Source organism: Leuresthes tenuis, unplaced genomic scaffold, assembly GCF_036924035.1.
Source record: "Leuresthes tenuis unplaced genomic scaffold, fLeuTen1.0.hap1 SCAF_16, whole genome shotgun sequence".
Lineage (NCBI taxonomy): Eukaryota > Metazoa > Chordata > Actinopteri > Atheriniformes > Atherinopsidae > Leuresthes > Leuresthes tenuis.
Window position 1 is genome coordinate 27,336,560 of NW_027325370.1, and position 13,399 is coordinate 27,349,958.

The window sequence follows — 13,399 nt, forward strand, 5'->3', positions numbered from 1 at the left end:
ACTCATTACAGACCTGTGATCTTAGGAATACCCTCCAGGGTGGGAACAGAGAAAGTGAGGATGATGCCCTGGCTGGTGCCCACCCACAAAAGACCTTGGCTGATCAGCAAGCTGGAAATACACACCTGACCTGAAATACAGACATTCAGTCATCAACACCATAACTATGTGTATAAGCTAGAAGCTACAAGAACCATGTAGTATATAAGTCAGAATCTAATATAATCAATTGTCATAACTGTAACCTGCAGGCCATAGACAATACAAGTGAACATCTAGGTGACAATGTTCAGTAGCCTAGTTGAAAGGACTACCTCCTGATGAGATAATCTTAATGATTTGTGATTTAATTCTACCAAGAAAAAATGTTGATGGTGAAATTCAAAAGGTAAAATGTGTTGCTGTCCTGTTCAGCCTTGCCTGACGACAGATGGATGGAGCGGGTAGAGATGTTAACTTCCTGCAATGGTTCCAAGGTCTCTGTGTGAAACAGAGAAATGGAGGATCCCTGTGTGAAGGCCATCCAAACCCCTCCGCCTGAATGAACCATGTGGCTAACACTGCAGCTTTGATCAGGGTGAGCTTCAAAGCTCTGCAATATAATGAAATGCATAATAACAACATTAAATTATTATATAATCATCATTTTGTACAGGAATAACATAATTTGAGCAACAAAAAAAAAAATTGATAATGGTGTATCTGCCACTAAAAGCAAGACTCAACAGAAACCTTTAATTTTGTGTCCACTTATATGCCCGTCTCAGTGTTGCTCCCCTGTGTAATCTCAGGTTTTCCTCAAATGTTACCTTGAATGTATGTTAAATGTTTACATCATAACTTCTTAAATGATACCATCTCATACACATATACAGTATTGTATATTGTAATGGAATCTTACCACAAGGGTGAAGGGTTAGGGACCCTAACCCGATGAGAACTAACAGCAGAGATCATATTTAAGTTTTAGCTTATCTTCAGTGGCTCCCTGTTAAATTCGAAATGTAATTTGAAATTCAGACAGATTTACTTGTGGTTCACAGAGCTTCTAAAAGTAGAATGGGAGGCAGAGCCTTCAGTTATCAGGCCCCTCTCTGTGGAACCAGCTGCCAGTTTGGGTTCAGGAAGCAGACACCCTCTCTACCTTTAAGATTAGGCTTAAAACTTTCCTTTTTGATAAAGCCTATAGTTAGAGATGGCTCAGGTGACCCTGAAACATTCCATAATTATACTGCTATAGACCTAGATTGCTGTGGGACCTCCCATGATGTACCTCTCCTTCCTCTGCTCTCTTTACATGTATATTTGACATTATTGTTGTCATTAACTTTCCCAGTCTCAACAGATATCTTTTGAATGGTGTTATGGTGCTTGCTGTCCCCTCTTTCCTGTCCTCTCAAACCCCAGCTGGTTGAGGCAGATGGCCGCCCTTTGTGGTTTTGGTTCTGACGGAGGTTTCTTCCTGTTAAAAGGGAGTTTTTTTCTCTCCACGCTCAGGATGGGAGATTGGTTTGAAAATAAATTTTAGTGCAATCTGTTGGTTTACTGAGCAAGGCATTTGGAATGGAATGGAATTTATTAATTGAATTTTATTGGATTATGATTGTATTACAATTAATTGGATTCTAATTGGCTTTAATTGACCCAAAATCTGATGATAAAACTGGGAAACTCCTGGTCCATCAGGCCATAAGTGATCAAGATTAATCTCAGCCATTCGGTCTAGCTCTAGAGAAATTCATTTTTAAAACCTTGCTATGTTTTAAAACTGAACTTCATGCTTCTGAATGTCCCCCACGATGCAAGCAACATGCTGAATGGGATTTTCCTCAAAAAGCCAGTGAAGAGATGAAAGATTTTGGGTAACTCATAATTATCGATTAGGTCAAAGATGCCATCACATCCTTACAGAATGGTAAATAGCCTTGCCTGAATGGCTTTACAGCAGTGTCAGAAAGTCTTTTCCAATCTTCTAGTGGCAGTTTTGAAAAAAAGGTACAACTAAATATTTTATATGGTCACCTACCAAACTCCCTGAACATTCCTGTATTTTCTGGACGAGGCTGCTAAATCTGTCTCCAGAGGCTGCAGTACCTATAAATGACAAGCTGTTGCCTTCTTTCTCTCTCCAGAGAGGCAGTAGACAAGGTTGCCCACTTTATTTCTCATTTTTGTTTACCCTCAGAAGATGGCTTCAGATGCATTATATGGTTTCATAGGATTCATAAAGGCTGTCTAAATGCAGAACTTTTTTCCTGTACTTTAAATCTCACTCTCTGTAAGCTTCAATATCTCATAATAGTTTGGCACCCTGATTACAAAGTCAGTTACCACAAAAGGGAGTTATTAACTATGCAACAAACTCGCTATGCACCTCGCATGCTCTGTGTCAGCATTCAAGTCTGACAACAGATTTTGTTGTTTTGGTGTTCTTATCAAGGCTTCTGTTCCCAAAAGAAATTAGAAATATTCTAACCACTGGTCTGCTTTATCACAACCCCTTGTTGGTTAGATATGTTTAATTGGGGTGGTTGTTCTTCCCAATGAACCGTGGTGCCAGCTTCTTACAGGGGACCTTGAGGTGAAGATCTCTAACTGACAACCACACTCTCTGCCCGGGCCGATACTTGGGTGCAGCACGGCGTTTTCGGTCTACTGCCTTTTTAACTCTGGCCCCCTGAGCACTTGACGGGCGGTGACCCAGATGCAGCGGCAGTGGCGAACCAGGGCGTGGGTGGAGGGAACTGACACTTCTGGCTCTGTGTCAGCAAACACAGGTGGCTGGTAGCCATAGGCACACTTGAAGGGGGAGAAACCTGTGGCAGAGGTTGGCAGCGAATTGTCGGCATATTCCACCCAGACCAGGTGGATGCTCCACGAAGTAGGGTTCTGGGACACAAGGCATCGGAGGCTGGTTTCCAGCTGTTGGTTGAGGTGTGCGGTCTGATACCCTGGTGATACCCTGACGTCAGACTTGCTGTGGCAAAGATGAACTGACAGAGCTCCCTCCAGAGCCGGAAGATGAACTGGGGCCCCCATTCTGACACAATGTTCTTAGGAAATCCATGGATCCTTAAGATATTTTGCATCGTAATTTGAGCAGTTTCTTTAGCTGAGGGCAGCTTAGGTAAACAATGAAATGTGCCATCTTGGAAAAACGATCCACAACTGTCAGGGCCGTGGTGTTACCTTTAGAAACCAGGAGCCTCATGACGAAGTCCATAGATATATCCGACAATGGTCTGGAGTGGATGGGCAGGAGTCCCATGCGTGACTTGGAGGCCGTCTTGTTGCGAGCACAGACCAAACATGCCTCAACATACACCCGGACCCCGACTCCATGGACAAAGTCCCGGATGGCAAGTGAGCAGCGAGGTGTGAGCCCAATGAATCACCTGTGGGCGAAAATCAACGGGGACAAACAAACGATGCTCTGGGCACCCACTAAGTGGGGGCATCTCACCATTCGCTTGCTTCCCCTCTTGTTCTATCTGCCAAGTAACCACTCCAACCACACAGTTCATTGGGAGGATGGGTTCTGGTTCCTTGGCGACAGGCTCAGGGTCGTAGATGCGTGACAGGGTGTCTGGTTTGACATTCCGGGACCCTGGTCTGTAAGATAACGTGAAGCAAAAACAGTTGAAAAAGAATGCCCATCTGGCCTGGCGTGAATTTAGTCTCTTGGCTTGTTGAATATACTCAAGAGTCTTGTGATCTGTCCACACAATGAACGGATGCTGTGCCCCCTTCAGCCAGTGTCTCCACTCCTCCAAGGCTACCATGACCGCCAGAAGCTCCAGGTTGCCAACATCATAGTTCCTTTCCATGGGACAGAAAGGCGCAGGGGTGCATCTTGCCATCCACCTCTGACCGTGGAGATAGGACCACCCTGATTCCCTCATTAGATGCGTCAACCTCCAGCACAAATTGATGCTGTGGATCTGGCAGAGAGAGGATGGCCACAGAGGTGAAGTGGCACTTGAGTTGAATCGAACCTAGGGAGAGGTCAGAGCATGGAGGGGAGCAGCTATCACGCTAAAGCCTTTGATAAACCGTCTGTAGATGTTAGCAATCCCCAAGAACTGCTAAACCTTCTTGCCGCTATCAGGCGTCGGCCACTCAGCTACTTTAGCCGGCTCCATCTGCACCCTTCCAGGAGCTACGATGAAGCCCGGGAAGGAGATGGTGTTGGCATGAAACTCACTTTTCTGCTTTAACATACAGGTGGTTGTTGAGAAGATGCTTAAGGACGTGGCTAACGTGGTGTTTGTGAGTGTCTAGGTCCGGTGAGTAAATTAATATGTCCTCTAGATAAACATAGACAACCTGGTTGAGAAAGTCTCTGAGCACGTAGTTGATTATGGCCTGGAAGACCGCAGGGGCATTCGTGGGACCAAAGGGCATGACCAGATACTCATAGTCACCGTGGATGACTATGAGTCATCCCAGCGGATGAGCCCCGCCTTCAGTGACGACTCAATGTAGTTCTTCACGGCTTGTCATTCGGGCCCTGACACTGAGTACAGGTGCCCCTTGGGAATAGTGGAGCCAGGGAGAAGCTTGATGGTGCAGTCATATGGTTGATGCAGTGGAGGTGACATGGCCTTGACTTTGTTAAAAACCTCCTTGAGGCGGTGATAGCAGGTGGGTACAGAGGTCAGATCTGGGTACTGGGACTCTGTGACAGGGGAAGGAGAAACAGTGTTTATTATTGTGGTAGCCTGTCCATGAGACTTCTTCCACAGGCACTTCCCCTCACAGTCTTCTCCCAACTCCAGGATTTTGCCTATAGGCCAGTCTATATGGGGGTTGTGGCTGACGAGGCACGGATGTCCCAGTATCAGTGCGTGTGCAGGTGAGTGAAACAGGTGATGTTGTGTGTTACCTTGATGGAGGTCAAACTATGTGGAGCTGATCCTGAAGCTGTGAATTGGCTCTTCACCTGAGCTGCCTTGGTGAAGGTACAAGGTGTATGGGTTCCCCGCAGTTCACCGCCCCTCCTTAAGGTGGCGTTGTTGTTTCGCTTGAGTGAGTTGGGCACTGTCTCGCTGCATAGGCTCCTCGTCTCCAGCAAAAGGAGAAAGGCAATGTTGATTTGACAATGATCGGCAGGGAACAGACCAGAGGAAAGCGGGGATGTGCTGTGGGTGATTTGGCAACTGCTGGTGCCCTCCCTGGGGAGCCTTCATTTCCTGAAGCCGGTTATCCATTCAGACAGCAAGGCTGATGAGGCATATCCAGAGGCAGCCACTGACCTTGAACGGGGGCAACCAGCCCCTTCAGGAAGGTGTCGTAAATAGACATGGCATTCCAACCACTCTCCACAGCCGAGGTCCGGAAGCATATGATGTATTCACAGACAGATTCTTGACCTTGCCTCAGCCCACACAGCTCCCTTGCCTTTTCTCATTCTGTAGAGACCAGGTCAAAGGTCTTATGGAGGCAATTTCCAGAGGGAGCTGCAGAGGGGGGATTCTCTCGCCCAGTAAACCGTGGCCCATGCCCTCTCCCTTCCCGCCAGGTGGGAAATCATAAAGTCTATTTTGGCTCGGTCTGTGGGAAATGCATGAGATGAGAGTTCAAAATGCATTTTGCAGTCTATAAGAAATTACTTACATTGTCCTAGGTCTCCTGAGAATTGCTCAGGAGATGCCAGCCAGGCTCCGGCGTAGGAAAAGGTTGTAACGGACAAGGGCTCAGACGCAGCGGATACTGTATCCGTCTTCACAGGGCGACTGAGAAGCCACTGCATCTGCTCAGCAAGATGCTACATCTGTGCAGTAACAGCAGCCTTGAAGTCTTCTTGGCTATGGGATAGATATTTGACTCCCTGGCCTAAAACAGCCATCTGCTCCTCCTGACAGGAGAGACGGGCTCCCTGTGACCTAAGAGCCGTGGTTAGCTGCTTGAACCCTGCTGCGTCCATACTGGCCAGTGTGTACTGTCACGACCAGGCTAGAACTCAGGACGCAGATGCAGGGTTTCAGGTTCTTCAATAAAAGTCTTTATTGAGGGAAACGGTTCAAAACTCCAAGACTTTAAAATATTAACAGTTTTTGAAAATCACTCATGCTACGGAGGCAAAAGAACTAGCAAAATAAGGTTGAAACAACAGAAAACACTCCTGAAAACTGGAGACACTAATCTATGAAAGGTAAGCAAACAAAGGGTCACTTCCCCACGGAGGAAACAAAAGGCTATGAAATCATTAACTATGGAACTAAATTATGATATGAAACTTATAACTCAAAATCTCTCTCTTGGAGGAACCGGAACCAAATCCAAATGATGACTATGGTCAAGACTATGAATAGACTGCGGCAAGGCTGGGGTGAACGCACGCAGAAAAGGACAAAGATGAACAGTCTGGCACAAGACAAAGGGAGACGTAGACTCTTACACACAGGGTAACGGGGAACAGGTGGAAACACAACGGACAATCAGACTGAAACACACAAGGAAGGGCAAGTGACCTGAAACGAGAGGAGAGTTACTTTTCAAAATAAAACAGCATATGACAAGACAAGACATGGAGACAGGACAAAAACCCAACTTGACCTCACCGCGGTGTGACAATATGTACATGGAGAGTAAAGAGAGCAGAGGAAGGAGAGGTGCATCATGGGAGGTCCCCCTAGCAGTGTCAGCCTTAGCTGGATTATGGGGTGTGTCAGGGTCACCTGAGCCATCCTTAACTATAAGCTTTATCAAAAAAGAATATTTTAAGCCTAATCTTAAAGGTAGAGAGGGTGTCTGCTTCCTGAAGCCAAACTGGCAGCTGGTTCCACAGAGAGGGGCCTGATAACGTAAGGCTCTGCCTTCCATTCTACTTTTAGAAACTACTTTTAGAATTCATTCTAACTTAATGCTAGCAATGCAAACCAAGCTCCCTTTGGTTGTACACAGACCATATATTCTTTAAGTCCACAAACCAGATGAAGACTGGTTGGATAAACTTCCATGCACCAACCTGTGTCCTTGCGAGGGTAAAATGCTGGTCAAGTTGTCTATGACTGGGATGAAAACTGAATAGTTCCTCCTGAATCTGAGGTTCAACTATGTCAGACTCCTCTGTCCAGTGCCCCAGCTCAGACTTTCCCATGGAGGCTGGGAAATGTAAGACAAGGGTTGCCTCCCTTTAGTTGGAATATTCTGGGATGTCTTTTTAAAAAGAGGGACCACCACTCCAGTCTGCCCATCCAGAGGCACTGTACAGAACCTCCATGCAAGGATGTACAGGTGTGTCAACCAAAAAAAAGCCCAACAACAGTAAACGTCTTAAAGAGTGCAATCTCATCCACTGGGGTTTTTCAGCTGTAAAATTGAACTACCTAAAAACTACCTGAGCGCAGTCATTACTGAGTCGCCCAAAACTCCCTTGACTCTTCTTTTATTGTAGAAAGCATATCAATTGGATTGAAAATATCTTCAAAGGATTCCTTCCAGTGCTAGACTGTAACCCAGTCATGGTCACCAGCACCACATCTCCAGAGTAAAGTAAATGGTAAATGGACTTGTACTTGTATAGCGCTTTTCTAGTCTAGCTGACCACTCAAAGCGCTTCACTACATTCCACATTCACCCCACTCACACATACAGCACGTCTTAAGATTCATAACTACGTGCTTTTCTAATCATTCATACACACATTCATACCCCCAATGATACACTGGGGGGGTAACGTGGGGTTCAGTGTCTTGCCCAAGGACGCTTCGACATGTATTCTGGGGAAGCCAGAGTCAAACCACCGACCTTCCGATTGGTGGGTGACTGCTCCTCCTCCTGAGCTACAGCCGCCCTTTGTGTGTGTGGAAGCCTGTGTTAGCAAAGCACAGCTTCCCCCACCTGAAGATTCTGATGGTTTGCCAGAATGTCTTTGAGGCTGCCTGAAAGAAATTTTCAATAGCCTCACCCAACTTTGGCTTGAGATTTTAGATTGCATCTTGGTGTACTTTAAAACCACTGCATACTGCCAGCTTTTGCAGGATGTAAAGGTTTTATTTGTGATAAAAGTCATCGAAAAGGATCAGCATAAATCATGGACTGTCAATGGAATAGATGTTGCTATTGCTTAATTTCTATGTGATCTGAGGAGTGTTTCTTTATTAAAATAAGAGCAAGTAATATAAATGAAACCTTTCTAAAAATAAATATTTTTTAAATTTCTCTCCAAGGTGGACTTTGATTTACCAACTGGTTTTGTTGGTAGTGATTTGTTCATAATTCAGCAAATAATCTGCCAACTACTTTTTGGAAAAGGGTAGGAACTTTTACAATAGTTTCTACAGGAGATTTCACAGATGCCTTTGCCAGACAAACCATTTGGTGTGTTTAACACCTTATATAAAGAACATATGAAATGAACATAACAAATCTAAAGCAGTCAAATTGTTGCTTATAAATCTTACCTTTGTGTGGAGACTGGCTTCTTGGATAACAGTGACTTGGTTGGCACAGCTGGCCCATACAGTGCGTTCAATGGTCAATAGACAGTAGACCGCCTCCGAGCCCAGAGACACCAGTCTGCATGAATCCATATCCCACAATCTCTCTAACAGGAATAATAATCTGTCATTTAGTATTGCTTCTGAACTATGCTAAAAGAATTTCAAGAGCAATGTTGTGAGTACAGACCACAGTCTTTTCATTCAGACATTCAAACTAGCATCATCTCACTGTTGTAGGTGTTGTTCATTGTACTCTTACCTCCAGTTTTTCTGTGGAAAACTGCTACTTTTCCATTGGCCAATCCAGCAAAAAGATATGACAATGAGTGTTTGAGGCAAAGGACTGGGCAGCTGTCATGATTCACTAAGGTCTGGAGACACTGAACAACTGTGTCTATGCTGCTGTGCACATGGATACTGAAATAATAAGGAGATTCATTACAAAACAGTCAAGTAGTACATGTGAATGAAAAGAAAGGTTAAGAAAATAAATGCTTTCGGAAATGTGCTTATTCTCTTTCTTAGAGAGACTGCATATGTTAAGTTGTCTAGTGATTGTTAAAAAAATCTCTGAAAGTATGATTGGAGCAATACATTAGAGAGCCTATGACAGTAGATATTTGTAGTTGAAGATAATACTCAAACACATATCAGTAAATTTGAAATTGCTTGTAAAACCTGGATTGTTTGAATCGTTAGTTGTGTTTATGTCCTGTCAATATCCCTAAATCCAAGGAATTGGGCTGTATCTTTGAAGTGCCTTGAGATGACATTTGTTGTGATTTGGTGCTATTAGGAAAACTGAATGCAATTTAATTAAATTCCGTTTCCAATTTATGTAGTAAATAAGGACAAAGAGCACATCTTGGTGAAAGTTACCAATGATCTCCTCTTAGCCTCTGATAGCGGACTTGTTTCTTGTCCTGTTGGATCTCAGAGCTGCATTTGATACGATCGATCACAGCATTCTGCTACAGAGACTTAAACATGTTATTGGGATTAAAGGAACTGCATTAGGCTGGTGTAAGTCATATTTATCTGATAGATTCCAGTTTGTTCTTGTAAATGAAGAATCTTCCTCACACACCAGAGTAAGTCATGGAGTTCCTCAGGGTTCTGTGCTTGGACCGATTCTTTTCACTTTATACATTCTATTAGGTAATATTATTAGAGAGCATGGCATAAATTTCCATTGCAATAGAGTTGATACTCAGCTGTACATATGAGCGGCTGTATCTCAGGAGGAAGAGGAGTTGCCTACCGGGCCACATGTCAAATCGTCCTTGGGCAACACACTCAACCCCACATTGGCTACCGATTCATCCATTGGTGTATGACTGTGTGAATGTAGTAGAAAGCACAGTGTAGCTGTCTGGACTAGGACGTGCTGTATGAGTGTGTGAGTGAATGGGTGAATGTGACATATATTGTTAAAGCGCTTTGAGTGGTCAGCTGGACGAGAGAAATGCTATATAAGTACAGCCCAGTTATCATTTACATATTCAAGAAGCAGACGACTCACAATTGTACTTTCCTCTGAGATCGAGGGCGTTCTTTCAGACTCTCCTAGAGTGCCTTGAGGAAGTCTAAGTCAAAATGGGGAATAATTTCCTCATAATAATTTCAAGTGATATGGCAGAGGTGGTTATTTTTGGCTCTTCCAAAAAAAGAAACACCCCCATAGCCAACCTGAATAATCTCACATCATATTTTCAAACTCTGTGCTAAATATCTGGGTGTTATATTTGATTCTGAGCTCTGCTTCTGAAATCTCCTCTGAGGTCAAGAACAGCTTTTACAAGCTTAGAATTGTCACAGAAGTAAAACCCTCACTGTCATCACAAATTCATGCCTTTAAATCCCATTCAGTTTATTTATATAGCGCCAAATCACAACAAATGTCATCTCAAGGCACTTCAATGATAAAGTCCAATTCAAGTCAATTGGAGTTAATCATAATCCAGTCAAATCCAATTGATTAAGTTTAAAATTAGTCCAATTCATACACACAAAGCCAATTTAAAAAACAATTTCCTAGCTAAGGAAAGCAACAGATTACATTGAGTTCTCCTAGTTCCAGTTCCACACCTTCAAATGGTCCAGAATGCAGTGGTAAGAATGGTACCAAAAAAACAGGCGCATATCACCCTAGTCCTTGCCTTTCCACTGGCTGCCAGTACATCTCAGGATCCACCTTTAAAGCCCTAAATGGTCTTGCCCTATCCTATATCTCTGACCTCTTAAACCCCAAATCAGCTCCCAGGCTCTAAGAGTATGAACTTCACATCTCCCACTCTAGGCGGCTGTTTGTGGAATCAGGTGCCACCTCACATATAAGATAACCCCTTCATTACCATCTTTAAATCAAGGTTCAAAACTCACCCTTATCCCTTGGCCTTAATGTCTTTTTGCACATTTGTATCTGTCGCTTGCTGTATCTTAACTTCAGTGTGTGGTTGTTTGTATCTATGTTTTATATTTTCATAGCTCTTTGTACGGCACTCAAATATAAAACAGGTTTCTGGGAACACCTTTATAATATTGCCAAAACTAGGAACATTCTGTCTCAGAGTGATGCAGAAAGATTATGTAATGTATTTGTTAATTCAAGACTGAAAGACTTGTTCAGACATAAAATACATGCTGGTCACTCCTCATCTCCTACCACATTCCTCATGAAACCAAGAGCAAGATAGGCTTCATCATATTTCCTTTTTGGCTTATTTTTGTTGATTATCAGCACTTGCCTCGTTTGTCTCAGAAGCACCACCTGCTTTTCTTTTCATAACCTTCAAATATTTCTGCTTTTTCTGTAAGACTACTGATAGTGAAGAATGAGCAGGTTGCTCATGTGACTTTCTGCGAATGAGCAGGTTGCCCAGCGTGAATTTCTATGTTTCGTCATGAAAGTGATTCCGATGCTAATCATTAGTACCACAAGACTTGGCCCCCAGGTCGATTGCACCCAACCTACCATGACTCGGTGCTCTGCACGTCACAAACTTTGAGAATCACTGAGTTAAGGTGTGAATGGTTGTGAAACCTCCTGGTGCTGTGCCAGATCATTACATTGACTGGAGAGATACTATAGATTATCAGATAGATAATACAGAGCAACTTATATTGAATAGGGCAAAGGGTATCTCCTTCTTTGAAGCAGCTGTAAACACTTACTTAATACACAATTTGATTTGTGTTAATACTGAAAAAAAATAAGCCACAAAATACTGAGAAAATATCTTACAGAATTCCTGTATCCCTAATTTGCAGTTGGACAAATTCTTTTTAAAACTCTGCATGACAGATACAGGTGTATCTAACCCTAAACCCAGCAACCCTAGATAGATGAGTTTCTTAATTTGCTACTTAATGAACCACAACTGAGGGCCAGCACAGAGAGATTTGAGACAGTGTGACTGTCATGTTCATGAGAGAGAAAAAAAAAGATCCATTTCCTGGATGACTGATATTTTACTTTCATCAGCATTCTTTGTGATTTCAAATTTGCCGACTATTGTCAGGATTGTCAGTGTGACAGTTTTCTATATCTATAAATCAAGTGATATATGTAGGGATATGTTTTTTTTGCTCCAATAATACTTATGCATACATTCAGAAACACCTGGAAAGATGACTTGTCACAATTTCTTTTGTGCAAACAGAAATGACTGACCTGCCATCCTGCAGGCCGGCACAGATGATGTTTCCTATTTTGGTAACATTCTGTGCCTTCTCAGCCTCCTCTTCCTCCTCTATGCTGGGACATGGCTCTCTCACATACTCCAGACAGAGGACTGGGGACCTCAATGGGACAGTTTTGACCAGGCGAGGTGTTTCTCGGTTTAAGGACAAGATCTGCACTTGGCCGCTATTGGAGCTGCCTCCTCCACTTGCAACCTGTGCACCATGAGAACAAAAAATATAACTAAATTAAGCAGATTTCAGGGAGGTTTAAAACTGCAGAAAGATTACGTTCAGATGTCAGGAATTTTTTATGATTTCAGTTTACAATTTTGCTAGAATTTTTTCCAACTGTCCATTGTTAAAGTAGCTGGTGGTGGAAGAACTAAACAATAACAAACCTGGAAAAAAAACAAATGAGCAGGGAACAGAGTTGCAGAGGTGATCAAAGTTGAGAGTAATGGCGAGGATCTGACAAAGACTGAGATAAACAAAAAAGCATATATACTGTGGGGAACTAATGAGTAAGTTAACTTCAACTATGACAGACTGACAGTGAACAGGTGAGTGTGGATCTGAGGACAACTACTGTTGAGGATGTGAAACAGAATAAACTAGTAACTAAACTGAGACCAGAACAGAACTGAGGCAAGATAAGACTCCAACTACATGTGATGACTATAAAACGAAAGCAAGAATAGCAACTAAGGCAAATAATAAAAGACAGACTAGAAACAAAAAGGCATCTCAAGAATAGACTTTTTCTGGCCACGCAATGTATTTGATGAATATGCAGACCATCTACTTCAAGAGTTTTAGGTTCTGTAAACAGGTGAGGAGCAAGTTTCACTCACCCAGAGGTAACCCTGTGGTAAGCAAGTACTGGTTGAACAGAAACCAAGCAGGCTGGATTGTGACGGGCTATGGAGAGCTGCTTCCAGCTGGCAAACAGAAAAAGACATGTTTCATTTGCTGAATACAGCCCTGTGGTCCAAGGCAGACACATGTGCTCTGATAAGCCACAGCATCAAAACCACTGACAGGTAAAGCGAATAACAGAGCTCATCTCTTTACAATGCAATGTTCTACTGGGAAAACCTGCATTCTGACATTCACATGGATCTTACACGGGTGACATTTGCCACCTCGCTAAACATTCTGACAAACACACACACATTTCATTTTATTTTTTTAACACCCACTGCTTTCCCAGTGCAACAGCAGATGACAATCTGAACAAGCTTCAGTATTTATTGCCATTATTCCCATTG

The 13,399-nt window shown here is 43.2% G+C and overlaps 1 protein-coding gene across 1 annotated transcript in view; it reads right to left on the reverse strand.

Moving 5' to 3' along the window:
- LOC140271988 (rho guanine nucleotide exchange factor 10-like protein) overlaps positions 1-13,399 on the reverse strand; it is a 68,661-nt gene that overhangs the window by 2,557 nt on the left and 52,705 nt on the right. The window contains exons 20-25 of the mRNA XM_072367288.1: positions 12,983-13,069; positions 12,121-12,344; positions 8,707-8,864; positions 8,409-8,551; positions 421-592; positions 14-130 (exon numbers count right to left, since the gene is read on the reverse strand). Coding sequence (XP_072223389.1) covers positions 14-130; positions 421-592; positions 8,409-8,551; positions 8,707-8,864; positions 12,121-12,344; positions 12,983-13,069 — 901 coding nt within the window. The remainder of the gene's footprint in view (positions 1-13; positions 131-420; positions 593-8,408; positions 8,552-8,706; positions 8,865-12,120; positions 12,345-12,982; positions 13,070-13,399) is intronic.